At 37.6% G+C, this 15,613-nt stretch overlaps 1 protein-coding gene and 2 long non-coding RNA genes across 3 annotated transcripts in view; 2 read left to right on the top strand and 1 right to left on the bottom strand.

Moving 5' to 3' along the window:
- Positions 1 to 3,117: 3,117 nt before the first annotated feature.
- LOC118479163 lies at positions 3,118 to 4,022 on the bottom strand. The gene is made up of 2 exons (XR_004859511.1): positions 3,602 to 4,022; positions 3,118 to 3,220 (listed from the first exon to the last, which is right to left on the bottom strand). It is a non-coding gene; the product is annotated as an uncharacterized LOC118479163 (long non-coding RNA).
- A 7,893-nt stretch (positions 4,023 to 11,915) lies between these two features.
- On the top strand, positions 11,916 to 13,359 carry LOC118479162. The gene is made up of 2 exons (XR_004859510.1): positions 11,916 to 12,005; positions 12,971 to 13,359. It is a non-coding gene; the product is annotated as an uncharacterized LOC118479162 (long non-coding RNA).
- An 853-nt stretch (positions 13,360 to 14,212) lies between these two features.
- Positions 14,213 to 15,613, top strand: part of LOC101862557 (actin-related protein 5) — an 8,369-nt gene continuing 6,968 nt past the window's right edge. Inside the window, exon 1 of the mRNA XM_005091548.2 lies at positions 14,213 to 14,254. Within this exon, the coding sequence (XP_005091605.1) occupies positions 14,213 to 14,254 (42 nt within the window). The remainder of the gene's footprint in view (positions 14,255 to 15,613) is intronic.

Here is a 15,613-nt window from a genome sequence, read left to right as displayed (position 1 = left end):
GTTGGTGCTTTAAACCAAGCTTTAAAGGAAATACGAACTTTAAATGGATAATGGTTAAATGTTTTTTTTTCCTTAATTAACTTAATATCATTAATAGAGTTAATTTCAATAGTATCATGTTGAAATAGGGTATTGAAATTTTTCTTACTCATTTTTATTTTTTATAGGAATAATTTTGATTGGTCAGAATCCAATGATATAATTATTCCTAATCTGCACAATCCATCTCAGGTTACACTTTCAAATTTTTGAGGTGCTGTACATCGAGGTGGCATAGCTTCGTAGCCCTTGAACCCCAGCTACCGCATTTCCTACTTTTCACACTCTTTATCCATAAAATTCTAGTTTCAGGTCTAGGGATTATATAATATAATGATGTTTAGACCTTTTCCTTACTTCGTTCGTCGTGATCTAAACACGCAATATTATATAATCTCTCACCCCATTCTTAAATTTTGTTAAAACTATTTCTTTTTGTGCATAAAGTCAAGGCGACCCACATGTGGCTTTATGGAGAATGAGGACCCCCCCCCACGTATATACATTTGTACTACACCTGTGGTGCGGTAAAAAATTCGTGGTGCAACTTATCCTCAAACATCTCTTTAACGGGTGAATCAATGTCACCCATATTTTGCACAGCGGTTTGTATCAATTTGTCTTAACCTAATCATTTTATTTTTTCACAACTATTGACGCTAGATTAAAAAACTTGTCTTCATGAATTTATATGATTAAATACTTGTATAAATCTCCTTCACGCGGGAAATGGAATTGTTCACAGCACTTCCAGCTTCTTACACACATTTTGCGTACGCATAATATATGACCTACGTCACAGCTCACCAATGACATTTTTTAGTGGCAAAACTAGTAACAAGCAATTAATTTTATAGTGAACACTTTTTTTGCACTAAAGGCAATTAAGGTTCTGAAAACATGCATTCAATAAATATAATCTCGCGATTAGAAAAAAATAACGGACTTGCTTTTAAAAGTGCTATTGTCTTAGCTGTAAACCTGGTAAAATCTGTAGAAACCACCCACTAGGTGCGGTAAAAAATTCGAGGTGCAACTTATTCACTAATATCTCTTTAACGGGTTGATCACCGTCACTCATACTTTGCACAGCAATTTGTATCAATTTGTCTTACCAGTAAGTCATATTTTTACACAACAATTGAGGCTAGAATTTAAAAACTTTTCTTCGTAAATTTATATATCAATAGGCCTACTATAAATTTCCGCCACACGAAAAATGGGATTGTTCACAGCACTTCTCGCTTCGAGCACACATTTTGTATATGCATTATATATATATATATATATATATATATATATATATATATATATATATATATATATATATATATGGCCTACGTCACAGCTTACCAATGACACTTTTTAGTGGCAAAATTTGTTACCAGAAATTAATTTTAAAGTGAACACATTTTTGGCACTAAATGTTTTCAAAACATGCGTTCAATAAGCATAAAGTCGCGATTAGAAAAAAAATGATGGACTTGCTTTTAAAAGCAATGTTGCCCGAGTTGTAAACTTTTTAAAAGCTGTAGAAACCATCGACTTGGATTTTTTAAATGAATATTTATTAAGGATTTTTCTAGAATATAATGTACAGATGTTTGAAAAAATATTCATCAGTAAAGACAAATTGATATAAGTCGTTGTGCAATAGTTGGAGAATCTATGTTCAACAGTTAAGGAGATATTTGACAATAAGTTATACTACGAATTTTTTCCCACACTATAGGATTTTTTATTGGAATTTATAAAGGAATCTTTTAGAATACAGGTGTTTACAACAAATATTGATCTGTTAAGACAAATTGATTCAAGTCATAGTGTAAAAGTAGGAGAGTAGTTCGATATTTGATATTCGATAATAAGTCGCACCACAAATTTATGACCCCACTGCAGTAAGATCCGAAAAGTGGGCTAAAGTTTTACCAAAAATCTAGTCTAGCACGCACGTAGCTAACATGCACATAAATAGTACATTTATAGTAAAACGCACACACACAAAATAGAGAACGGGCGAACGGATTTCAGGTCCTGAATTTTTTCTTGTACATGTATTTTCTTTGTAGTATCTAAAAAACAAAACAAAAAGATTTCCACATCCCTCTGATTTCGCTGTGTGTGTGTTTGACTGTAAGTTGCAGGGTCAAGGTCAAGAAAGTTGTTTAAAACTGGTCTTTTGCCTCATTGGTAGACTTCAGCATGTAATCTGAAAGATGTGGGTTCAATCCCCCGCCAAGGGCAGTACGTATACATTTATAGGCTAATGGTTTGAGTTTGTCCGTCTATCTACTGGGTGTTGTTGGGTTGTTTTTTTTAGCCCTTGCCTAGGCGATCATAAATCAGCCGCGCAGCCCAAGAACTACACACCTTGCTTGTGGGCTGGCACACCGGCCGCTCAGGCTTCGGCCCACAGCAAGCAGTGACCTTCGTAATGATAATAATGATTACAACGGCCACGGCAAGGCGGTCTCTTTCTCCCTCTCCCTTTCTCTTTCTCTCTCTCTCTCTCTCTCTCTCTCTCTCTCTCTCTCTCTCTCTCTCTCTCTCTCTCTCCCTCTCCCTCTCCCTCTCAATCTCTCCCTCCTCTCTCTCTCTCTCCCTCCCAATCTATCTCTCTCTCTCTCTCTCTCTCTCTCTCTCTCTCTCTCTCTCTCTCTCTCTCCCCCTCTCAATCTCCCCCCTCTCTCTCTCTCTCCCCCTCTCTCTCTCCCTCTCTCTCTTTCTCTCTCGCTATCTATCTCTCTCTCTCTATCTCTCTCTCTCAATGGTTTAGCTTCCCTGTGTTTGTGTTCAAACTAATGGACATGTAAAAAATTATTCTAGACAGACAAAAACGATGGAAAGACAGAAAGTTGAGTTGAGTTAGAGTTTTACGGAAATGGAGGGCACACACTGATATGTTTTTTGATCTTGACACCTTTTCATAGGATAAAATGTTTGGTAAACTAGCAATCCATGCCCAACATTCTGTTTCATCCGAAGGAAATCCATACAAGGTCACTTTTTGTGCACCTTTCTGACTGTCATAGCCAGTTTTGCATCCACCAACTGAGCATTTTCTTCCCACTGTTGTTCTTATTCCTTCAGTTTATTTTGAAGGTGTCAGTCACAGTCCAACAGAGTCATAACCACACATGATGAAAGCAAGAAATAGGCCTAGAAGAGAAGCATGTAAGCACTGTGAAACAACAGCAGATATTAATATACAATGCAGGCCGGGAACAACACAAAGGAGCTCCCCCATAATTATGATCCGTATACTTTTCCCTACCTAACAAGGGTGGGCCCCTAGACGCTCAGAGTCTAGATATATAGATTTATATCTACATGGTCCTTTTAGCCTATTGTTTGTATTACAAACTAATCTAAATCTAAAAGTAGAACTAGGGATAGGATGGAGAGTTAGTTTTTATTGGTTGTTTGCATAGAGAGGCTCTAAGTCAGTGAAGAGTGTGTGGATCAGGAGGGGGGCCTCCACTGTGTAGACATGGATTTTAGACAGATATGAATTAAACTTGCACGGTCAAAACTTCACTGTAGGTTTAATCTAAACACGTACACTGATGGAAGAGATATTTGATATTCACACAATCCAGATGAAAAAAGCATTGAGTACTATGGTGATGAAGAATCTGAAAACGAACAGTAGGCCTACAGTGCAGCCAAACAGCACTTCAAATTTGCGATCTCAAAACTGTTGGTCAATCTTAATTAATTAATTAATTAGTCACCACTTCTGTTCCTCAACACACACAATGATGTAGAAAATATCCACATAATCCAGATGACTTGAAAAGCAAACTGCATTAGGCAGAAATAATCCAATGTCAAAGCATGAGCAAACAACAATTCAAACTGACCGCCGCACCCTGCGTAGGCTTATCACTACTAATGATCTACAAGGTTGTGGGCCTACTACACGGGTGTGTCAGCCCACAAGGAATCTAGGTCAGTAGCGCGCAGGTGGCCTGATTATATGACCGTCTAGGCCCTTGCCCATTTCTATGATATTGACGCTGATTAGTAGAAAAATGGGCGTATGAGAGTGCCCAATAATGTATAACATACATAATTGTTATAACGTATCTGCTGGGGTGTTATATCCATCTTGGCTGGGGATGGTTCTGATAAGAAGAAGGGTCGAAGCACAGAGAGCCACCTATATGATCTACACAATATTGACAGGAGCATAAACGTTTACAATCAAGGATAGAAAAAAGGTCTTTAAAAACTGGTCCTTAACATTATGGGCACTTTGGGGACATGGACAGTCAGATCTATATGGGGAGTGTGCTGGCAAAATGAGTTACTTCTCGGATTCAAGCCGTAAGGAAATAGATACATCACGCTTACAGGTGTAGCTTTTACAATTCATAAGTAGCCTATGAAATAATAAAAGACAGGTTATAATTAGGCCTAAAGAATGTGGCATCAATAGGAAATCAACAAATTTGACCCTAATGTCGATTTTGGCCAATATCTCCATTTGTGGATTGCAAGTAGTTACTCATTTTGTCACCACACCTCATATATTTTTTAACAAAATATTTTCATAATCGTCTGCTCCTTTACCATAAGTTATCAAACCTTCAGAAGGTAAAACATCACAAAAACAGCAAAACAAATTTACAAATAATCAACACTAAAAACTTTGTTCAGAGTAAAGAGAATACTTGATTTATTGGAAACTTACAGCTAAAAATCATGTATGATACATATATTATTATAAAAATAGCTTTGTAAAATCGGTAGGCAAACCTAGGGACAGTCAGGACTTGACCTGGAGATGCTGAGAAGAACCAAATCAAATATTGTTGTATTTTCGTGGGGGGGGGGGTTCTCTCACTTTAAAAATAGTTTTCAAAAATGATGAAATTACTTGATTCTAGGTCTATTTGAAAATAGCAAAACACTTTTCACTGATAAATTGGTTTTTATTGTGCAGCACAATAATATTGTTTTGTCCAAGTCTTTTTCGGGATTTTGGCTTCAGAATTATTTTTTTCTGCTTTCTACACAACTTTCTCTCTCTCTCTCTCTCTCTCTCTCTCTCTCTCTCTCTCTCTCTCTCTCTCTCTCTCTCTCTCTCTCTCTCTCTCTCTCTCTCTCTCTCTCTCTCTCTCTCTCTCTCTCTCTCTCTCTCTCTCTCTCTCTCTCTCTCTCTCTCTCTCTCTCTCTCTCTCTCCAGTACGTCCCTGAGTAAATACTATCCCACAAAACTTACCCAGACAACCTCATACGCATTCCTAGTTTTTGTGCTCACTATTTTGAAGGCGTGGGTGGTTGGCAGATGCTCTTGTGTGGGTTTCCCCTTCTTTCCTGTCAAAAATCTATAATCTATCATCTTTATTTCATCTCCTTTTCTTTGTACAAGTATGTTACTCTCTAGCAGCACCTCTAATCTTCGGCATGTATATTATGCCCTATGCAAGTAGTTGTAGTAAAATAACTTCTACTAAAGATAAAACATTATGAAGACAATTGACTTTTTGCTGACAATGTCTGGTTTCTGTTGTAAGAAGAGTGCAATTTCATCAAGTTATTCTTTTCGTCAATGATCTATCGACAGAGCCATCGAAGAAGGGAGACAACTTTGGACAAAATGACGCCGACTGGGATGTATATAAGGAAATTGTGAGTACAAAAGGAAAAAAAAAAAAAAAACAAAAAACTGAACTGATTGAGTGTCGTATGCATTGAAAATTCATTTTTGACTTTTTTCCAAATTAGATGACCATATTCAGAAATGATAAGTTTTGCTGAGATGTAGATAAGTCTGTACCTTTCTTGTTCCTCTGTCAACTCCCTATCTTTTGCCTGTGAACACAGCACATCCCTCTGAATTCCTGCCTAAATAGCATCTGCAAGGATACCCCACCTGACTGCCCATTGTGTAGTGTGACTGCCAAAACTATCACACCGTCTCTTTAACTGCCCTGAACTTTGCGACCTGCGTAGCACGTATCTACCTGCCTCTCCAGATATCAGAAATACTTTGTACAGCGACAAAACACAGCTGATAAAAACCTGTAAATTTTTTGCCATATCGACAGGCCTAGGGGCTAGAACCCAGATGGCCACTGGATCAGAAAAGTAAAAGTAAAAGTAAAGTCTTGTTCCTCTGTTATTTTTGTATCTTTCTTCCTGCTGTTTCCCTAAACAATATATGAGAGGCATCGTGAAATCAGGCGCTGGTCAAAATAATGAAATTGAAGAAACGCATTTTTCCTCCAGTTTGACCATTTTTGTCAAATTTTTGTTTTTTGGCTCAACACTTTTTGTGTCAATATAAAAATACATTTCCATGAGAATTTTGCTGAAAAATGTTGATCAATGGTTCAAAATATACAAATTTTGAGTTTTCAAGGACTCTCAAGCTATAGAAATTGCCAAACTTTGGCAGCCTGTTTCTCACTAATTTTACCTCAGAAAACAGGTTACACCCCCCCCCCCCCCCCTTCCGTCAATCCGAAATATCTCGACTTCTATTCAAGAAAAATGAGTAAAATTTTCACAGAAAGAAGGACAAATCAACAAGCTTTAAGATTAAACCAGTAACTCCATAGGCCAAAAAACTGACGAGTGCCCGATTCCACTGCGTCTTGACACATATATGAGAAATCAGGCGCTCATCAAAATAATGAAATCGAAGAAGCAGGAATTTTTCTACCAGTTTGGCAAATTTTATCGAATTTGGCTTTACACCTTTTATGTTCATATATAAAATAATTCTGAGTGAATTTTACTTTAAAAATGTTGATTAAAGGAACAAAAATTGTAAATTTTCAGTCTCTGAAACCAGGCTATCCCACGTCTTTCAATCACAAATATCTCGATTTCTATTCAAGATGGATGGGTACTTTTTCTTCCAAAGACAGGCAAACGAACAAGCTTTAATGTGATATCAATAGCTCCATATGCCAAAAAATTGATGAGCGCCTGGTTCCACTGTGTCAGAACACCTATGGCTATCGGTGTGATAAAATCTTTCAGTTTAATTGGTCGCTTCTAAGCACAAGGGGGTTATAATGAAATGTGCTGTTTTGAGAAAATCTAAGGTAAAGTTTTTGCCCCTTGTTCAGTTTCTTTAAAAGACAAGGAGAGTTTTCTCTATAGTATAACCAAACAAATTATATACCCACCAATGAAACCAAACTTCTTCTATAGGTTGGGAAATGCCCACTTTTGGTGTAGGTTAAGATTTCTAGAAACCCCCGAAATCTGGGTATGCCCGCTTGTGCTTAAAAGCGACCAGTATTTTAATAGTCTCTACAGACGTCTCTTGTGTAGCAAGAAGACACTTTGCCTCACATGCAGGAGGCTGAGTGAGGAGATCATATATCAAGTATCTCTGTCTTTCAACTTTGCCTATCACTCAGAGCCATCCTGAGAGTGAGAAAAAACCCAAAACAAACTAATTATACAAAGTGGGTTAATATCTGTGCATTGAAATTGATGTACATTATTTATTTATTTACTTATTTGTATGTTTGTTTATTTTTTTAAAAATTAATTAATTAGTTTATTTATTTCTCTATTTATTTATTCATTAAACATTTTAAAAATGTATTTAATTAAATAGTTCATTTATTTTTTATATATATTTTTTTAAAATCAATATAATTTATTAGTTTATTTATTTAATTATTTAATTTTTTGTTTATTTATCTATATATTCATTTTTGTTGCTCTTGTCCAGAACAAAGATGGCGGCACCAGTGACTCGGAAGCGGAGGAAGAGAAGCTGGAGGAGCTGGAGACGCTGCTCAAAGTTCATGACCCCGAGTTTCAGAAGTAAGGACGCTGCAGAAGCTTTCATTGTTACAGTGGTATTGTTTAACACTTTGCAGTCAGTCACACAGCTAGCAGTACAAAATACCCCATCTGGTCACCCAGCCAGGAGAGTGACTGCAACGGACTTCTCGGGTCTGGTGACCAGAACGGGTAATTTTCACACCAGCGCATTATTGCACCGAGTGACCGCAAAGTGTTAAGGCATGGGGGAGGGGGGTGGGGGTGGAGATAGGTCAGATGGTGCTTTCTGTAACTTTTGATAGAATAATTTTGTCTTATGCGTAGCTTTTTTTTATAGCTAGAATAGATCTGTGGGGTTTTTTTTTAGTTTTCAATAGCTAGAATAGCTTTGTGATTTTTGCAACTTTGGATAGAATGGCTTTGAGGGTGTCATTTCAGTCCTACTTTATCCTCCTATTGAATTTTTGTTTAACCTTTTTTACTGCGTGTCATTTCACTCACCTGACATTACTGAGAATATTTTTCCTCGTATATGAGACAAAGAAACAAAAGATAGAACAACGTTTGTTGTCCGGGTGAAAAAGGATATGGATGGTAGTGATAATGAAGGGGATGTGAAGGTATTTGGATATTTGGATTGAAGTTTCATTGATTTTGGATATTAAAGAAGAATTTACACATGAAGTCCAACTGCCGAAGAAAATGCTGAAAATTGATTTCTGGGTAGACTCTTTCCTTTTCTAGTGACTGATTGGGAGATTTGGAATGACTTTTGCCTTAACTGTCGATCTATTGCTGTTGTTGTTGGCCTATATTCCGACACATGGTGTGAGAAAGGCAAATGATAACAATGATGTTGATTGATTTGGAGATCAGGTTGTCACGTATCTTGCACTTGACCGATCTCTTCGATTGGCTTTTGCTCTTTGTAGTGAGTTTTGGTGAATTTGGAATTACGTTGTTACTGGCGTCAGTAGCCTTAGTGGTTAGGCCACCGGACCCTTAATCATTGCACTGTGGGATCGGGGGTTCAAGCATCAGCTCAGTCCGACATTGTGTTCTTGGGAAAGGCACTTTATACGAATTTCCGGCTTGGCTCGGTCCATTAGGTCAGAGATGGACGTTATACTCGTAGGTCCCGCTTCGTAAACAGCCTGATAGTGTTGATAGGGGCGTTAAACCTGTACCATTTCATCATTTGGAATTACACCGAGCCCTTTCCCCTCATAGCATTGTTTTGTTCCACCACCAGAGAAATGGACGCGGGTGGACTGTCGGGCGAGTTGTCCCTGGCTGAGTCGTATCGTCTGCAGCTAGGCATAGAGAGGATCAGGTGAGTTATTGTGTGTGTGTGTGTGTGTGTGTGTGTGTATGTGTGTGTGTGTGTGTGTGTGTGTGTGTGTGTGTCTGTGTGTGTGTGTGTGTCCTTCCGCCCCTTCAAGAGGATCAAGTGAGTGCACAACGCAGCTGCACTGGTACTGTTCTTCCTCAACAACAACACCCCCCGCCCTCCCTGAAGAGCTGGAACATGTCCTTATTTGTAGGTTGTATAGCGGACAGAGCTCCCCTTTGAGTGGTAATTTGAGCTATACAGCAAATATCCAATAGGGCCAGGATAGAACTCCTTGTTGAGTGGGAATTTGTGTTACACAAATACTCTATATTATATTATATTATATTATATTATATTATATTATATTATAGTATATTATATTATATTATATTATTTTATGTTATATTATATTTTATTATATTTGTATTATATATTATATGGCACGTTTGTGAAATTGTTGTGTATTGCGATGTGTATTCTGTTATTTTTGTATGTATGTATTTATGTTATGTATGTATTTCTAATTATGCGTTTACGTATGTATCTTTGCCATTGTAACTCAAAATTTCCCCCTCGGGGATCAATGAAATGTAACTTATTTCAAATTTACTTTACTTATTTTCATGTAATACCCATAGTGTAAACTTGTCAAAATGCAATGTAAGTAACTCATATGTGTCACGACGCGGTGGGATCAGGCGCTCGTCATTTTTAGGAAAGTGGAGCTTTTGGTATCATCTTAAAGCTTGTTCATGGGTCTTGCTTTCAATGAAAAAAAAATGGCCCATCTATCTTCAATACAAGTCGAGATATTTGCAATTGAAGGAGGTGGGGGTCACCTAGTTTCAGTGGTAAAATTAGCGGGAAAATGGCCGCCAAAGTTTGGTAACTTCAATAGCTTGAGAGCCCTTGAAAACTGAAAAATTACATATTTTGTGCCTTTAATCAACGTTTTTCTGTAAAATTCACTTTGAAATGTGTTCAGATGAACATAAAAGGTGTTGCACCAAAACACACAACAATTTGATAAAAATTGCCAAGCTGACGAAAAATGCCTGTTTCTTCGTTTTCATTATTTTGACCAGCTCCTGATTTCTCCACGTTGCTTCACATATTATGGTATTGTTACTATAGTTCTTTTGTTGTAACAGGGCGCCGGAACTTCTGTTTCAACCGTCGGTGCTGGGATTGGATCAGGCCGGTCTGGCAGAGACGATGGAGTTCATGTTGAACAGGTTAGAGGCGGAGAAGCAAGACAGGATAGTTCAGGTTTGTTTCCTAACATCAGTTTCACAACTTGTGACTCCCCCCCCCCCCCCCCCACACAGGGGCAGTGCCACTGACTGACGTGTTTTTAGGCCATTCCCAAAGGGGAGACATTTCTCGTTCTTATGCACTGTAGAATTGTAAATGGGCTGATTCAACAATGTCATGCTCATAATTGTGCATGATCTTCTACAGGGAACTGCTGCTTTTTCTTTCCTTATCCTTACTATTGTCATTTTCCTCTACTTCTTTTGTATGTTTGTCACACTCTTGTGACCCGCTATTTCCGGGGTGCCGTAAAAGTCTAAAACAGACTTTGTGCTGTTGAAGCTAGAGAGATGAGCAGAGTAAGCCTGATTCCCTGTAAAGGCTTCTCTGTTGGCATCCACCCTTTTACGCTTATATGACCTTATGCAGTTGCGAGCGCCATAAGACCTCTACTAAATAAATTAAAAACAGCTTGCGACCCCAGTGCTTTCTTGTGGTATCTCCTTTTTTTTAAAATATTGAAAATTTGACTTCTTAAGCTCACTGTTTTTTTAAACTGTTTTCACTGTTATTAAAAATGGAGATAGGGCAAGAAAGCACTGGGGTCGTGAGGTTGAGAGGAGGGTTGCGAGTGCTACATTCATTTTGTAGTGACTTATTTCATGAGGCTTAGTTTGGCTAGTTTTGTATATTCTCTTCTTGCCTATTTCGATAAATGGTCATGATGCCGTATTAAAACTACCTTCAATTTATCGACGGCTGAGCGCAAGAAGTGACTATATTCACTTGTCTCAGTTTCGAGAAAAACGAGTTTGAAATTTTGATGATTTTGAAATCTCTATAATAATGTAGTCAAAAAAGAAACGTCTCGAATCTCGATACCGAATCAAGCCACAGCTTAAATATTTACAGAGGTAAAAGAGCGGTTTACAAGTTCACTACCTATATCGATTACTCCATTTCAACCAAAAGTGGATACTATAGTCACTTCTTGTGCTGTCTGAGTTTATTAATACTGTGTTACAGGCCAATATGATAAAAGGAAAAGATTGTTTAAAAGTTGAGTAAAAATACTTGGATGTGTGTAAATGGTGTAATGTGAAATGGATGTTCTAATTAATTTTGTCTGAGGCATTTGTCTCTCAAACTTGCACTGAAATTTACACGCTTCTGATGTTCAAACTGCCCTATAAAGATTAAAGTAGACAACAAACATCCCTTGTTCCCTCAAATAAAAACATCAGTCAGAAGTAAAAGACCTTGACTTCTGATCTGTATCAAAGAAAGATGCAAAAGGTCATTTTCACCATCGTCCATCAAAATTTTTCCATCTTAACCATCTTGTATAAGTATTCATATGACCTTAAAGCATGCATCAGAATAACATTGAGTGTGTATCTAGCTTAAGATTATTATTGTTTATATTGTTCTGCTCTTTTATATTATGCATATGATTGTAAGCTTGCGTATGTTTGTGTGTGTGTGTGTACACGTGATGAAACACCAAACCAATTGTCTGGACAATAAAGATGTGCCAACCTGAAAGCCTTCAAGGACAGGATCGACTGGGAGCTGCTACAGATGAGACCGTTCCAGAGCTCCTACAACGTCTTCTGTGCAGGTTGGTGTGACGGAGGCTGTGAAGAAAGTTATGAATAGTATCGTACTCGGAGTGTTTGGGGCTTTTGATTGGTTGTTTTCTGGTTGTTGTTTTGGGGGGATTTTTTTTGTTCTGAATGGCATAATCTTTGTGTGTTGGAATGCAGATTGCGTCTACAAATCCTTTATTTTTCACCCAATTATTTGTGGGGTTTTTTGTCTTAGTTTTTTCTATTCTCTTGTTCTTTTTGTATTTCTCTTCTTCAAAGTTTTCATTTTCTGTCTTTCAATATTGTTGGGGTTTTTTTTTCATTTTGTTTGTGACCTGGTTTTCATTTTTGTGTCTTCTTTTTCTTGTTGTCCAAGTTTTTATTCCTTGCGCCTCATTTTTCTTTTCTTCTTGTACACTCACCTACGGTACCTCCTAGACCCACGGGACTGCTAGCTGCCAGCTTATGGGTGGTTGGATGCAACCATTAGTAGGTCTTAGTCTTACTAATTTTCTTTCCTTGTTTTCTCTCTCTGTCTGTCTTACTCTTTTCCAGCACTAAATGTCCATTGTTTTGTTGATGTGCTGCTCTCTTCTCAAACCAAATCTGTTGGTTTTTTTGTACATTCAAACTTTCTTAAGATTGCTCAATTTATATGGTGGCTGGAGGGTGTATTTTATAGGTACTTTCTTTTTCTCAGTACTAAATGATGAATGTTATTATGTTGATGTTCTTCTCTTTACTCGATCAAACAAACAAACAAACAAATGGGTGGGTGGCAGGGTCTCTGGTGTGGTTTGCTCCTTCTTTCCTATCAAACATCTGTCGTCCTTATTTCTCCTCCTTCTTTTTTGTGTTTGTTACTCCCTTGTAACACATCTATTCTTCGACACTTTTACGACCTTATTGTGTTGTCCGTGCTGTAAAACTCTTATAAAAAAAACAACTAAAAAAACAAACAAACGAACAAACAAATATGCGTAATTCATCTCTACAGCCAACCCCAGCCTGGACGCATGGAACGGAGCGAGGAAGTTTGCCATGTCGCCTCTCCTGACGGCCGGCTCCATCACCCGCAAAGACTACGAGGAGATGGGGGAGGGTTATCTCAGGGAGCACGTGGCAGCCAACAAATATTTCCCCAACCCTCTACCGGCGGCCCAGAAGTCGTAATTTGTTCGAACTGCAGTGACATTGTTTTGTTTTTTTGTGTTTTTTTTTGGGGGGGGGGTTACCAACACTAGTGGTGCTGATAAAAACAATGTTTGTTGTTTTGGTTACATGTAGGCCTACATGATATTGTTCTAATAATAGTTGTTTTTCAAAAATGCCATCATGTTTCATTGTTTATATATTCATCAATAAAAGTATCATTTAAACAAGGTCTTTTTGTCTTTGTTTTGTTGTGTCAGTGTCTTAATAATATTTGTTTTTGAGAGGGGGTGAGAGTGAGACGAGAGAGAGATACGGAGGGAGGGAATGTGACACACACTCTCACAAATACACACTCACTCACTTGCACACACACACACACTCACTCACTCACTCGCAAACACTCACAAACACGCACATACACCTAGATGAGATGAATATAAGAAACTTGTAGTTGTACTGGGGAGACAGAGAGATGAGTATTGGTTGGTGTTTTCATAAGCCGACATTTACTAGAAGTTTCCAACTGATACCAAAATGACCAAATCGCCCATTCGTGTCGTGGCTAGTACATGTACCACCGCCCACTAGTACGTAGCTGGGAAGGCAGAGAGAAAGAGTGCTGGTGTTACTATTCATAAGTTGTCGATTATATTGCTGGAAGTTTCCCAGTGATGCCAAAATGACCAAATCGCCCACTAGTGGCTAGTGGTTGGTACCACCGCCCACTGGTATGTAGCTGGGAAGGCAGAGAGAAAAAATGTTGGTGTTAGCTGTTCCCATCTTTTTATGCAAGAAAAATTGTGAAATTATGCAAACTAAGCCCAAAAATGTGAAATTATGCGATTCTGTTAATTTTAACAAAGAATGATAAAGGAAAATAATCAGAAATTATGCTAAAAATGATAAAATTTTGCTAAATTATGTGAGGTGCATAAAACTACGGGGACAGACTGGCCCAAGTCAGCAGAAAGGGTGCTGTGGCCATTTCCAGGTGATAGTGGTCGTTCGTTAGTTAAGAGGACGCTATGAAATTTTTAGCGTCTTGAAACTTGAAGATGGCAAAATTGGATGAAACAAGAATGACATGCCCTCTGTTTGGCTCTTCGCCATTGATGAACGCAGAAGGGTTTGATTTTGGTTTGGAAAATGTTGGGATTTTAAAAAAAAATTTCATTATAGTTATTTATAGATTCTATATATATATTTTATTTTTTTATTTTATTTTTTAAAATTCATTATTTCCATCCAACTCGGCCTGGGTTAGCTCTGTGTAAGGAAGTATAGGGTGCAGTCTTCCTCCTAAATACTAAATGTGGCGCTCATATGACTTTATGCAGTTGCAAGCGCCATAAAACCTTACTAAAACAAACAACATATATACTGAATGTGAAGCGTGTTGACAAAAATGAGTAACTTCTCGGATTTGAGCCCTATGGAAATAGATACATCACGCTTATAGGTGAAGTTTTTACAATTTATAATTATGAAATAATGAAAGGCATGTTGGGGGTTGGCAAGAAGCTTATATTAATATCATCGTTAAAAGTGCGGCAGTTGCTTTTTGTTTTTTTGGGTTTTTTTGCTTTTTCGCTTTATCTTTTATAGTTTATTTATTTGTTTTCTTTTACCTTACTCTTTCGGACTTACTTTCTTTTATTTATTTATGTATTTTTATATTTATTTTTATGTTATACTTAAAGAATGTGGCATCAATAGAAAAACTTTATACAAATTTGATCATGGTGCCAATTTTTGGCCAATATCGCCATTTGTGGATTTCGAGAAGTTAACTCATATATTTTGCCAGCACGCCTCACAAATGATCTTGATTGTGTCAATGAGGGTGAAAAAGTGACAATTACTTTAATTTGTTTCCATCTTTATGCTCTCTCCAATAGGGTCTTTTAAAAACCTGGTGTCAATTTTGTCATGGATGGGTTCTTTGTTAGGCCTTCTCAGTTTAACTTGATAATACAGTTATTTGTGGCCATCTTTGCATTTACGTGATACTGAGAAGTCCTAGGCTCTTTGTTGAGGAAATCGAAAGACACAAGTTCGATTCCCACGTGGGATTGTCTATTTTATCGAGTATCCCCTTTCTTACTGCTGGATCCTCTATCATTATCATCCAACTTGACGGGTTGGGTCTGGTAAGAAAATTTAGTTTTAGTAATGGTTTTACAGTAGGCCTACAGCTTTTGCAACACAAATAATAAGTGCCAAAGATTAGAGGTGTTACTACTAGAGAGTAGAATGGAAATTAAAAGGAAAAATGATAAGGATGATGATAGATGTTTGATAGAAAAGGAGGAAACCACAACAGAACACCTGTCAACCACCAACAACCTGGGCCTAAGAAAGGTCAAAGAGCTAAAGTAAATTTTGACACCCCAGTGATTATATAATATTGCGTGTTTAGATCACGAGGAACGAAATGAGGAAGTAATCTAACTGTCCCCGTCGTTCGTTTTATGCAAGAAAAATT

Source organism: Aplysia californica, unplaced genomic scaffold (genome assembly GCF_000002075.1).
Source record: "Aplysia californica isolate F4 #8 unplaced genomic scaffold, AplCal3.0 scaffold00031, whole genome shotgun sequence".
Classification (NCBI taxonomy): domain Eukaryota; kingdom Metazoa; phylum Mollusca; class Gastropoda; order Aplysiida; family Aplysiidae; genus Aplysia; species Aplysia californica.
Note: the sequence above shows the minus strand (reverse complement) of the source record. Positions and strands in the feature narration are given on the sequence as shown.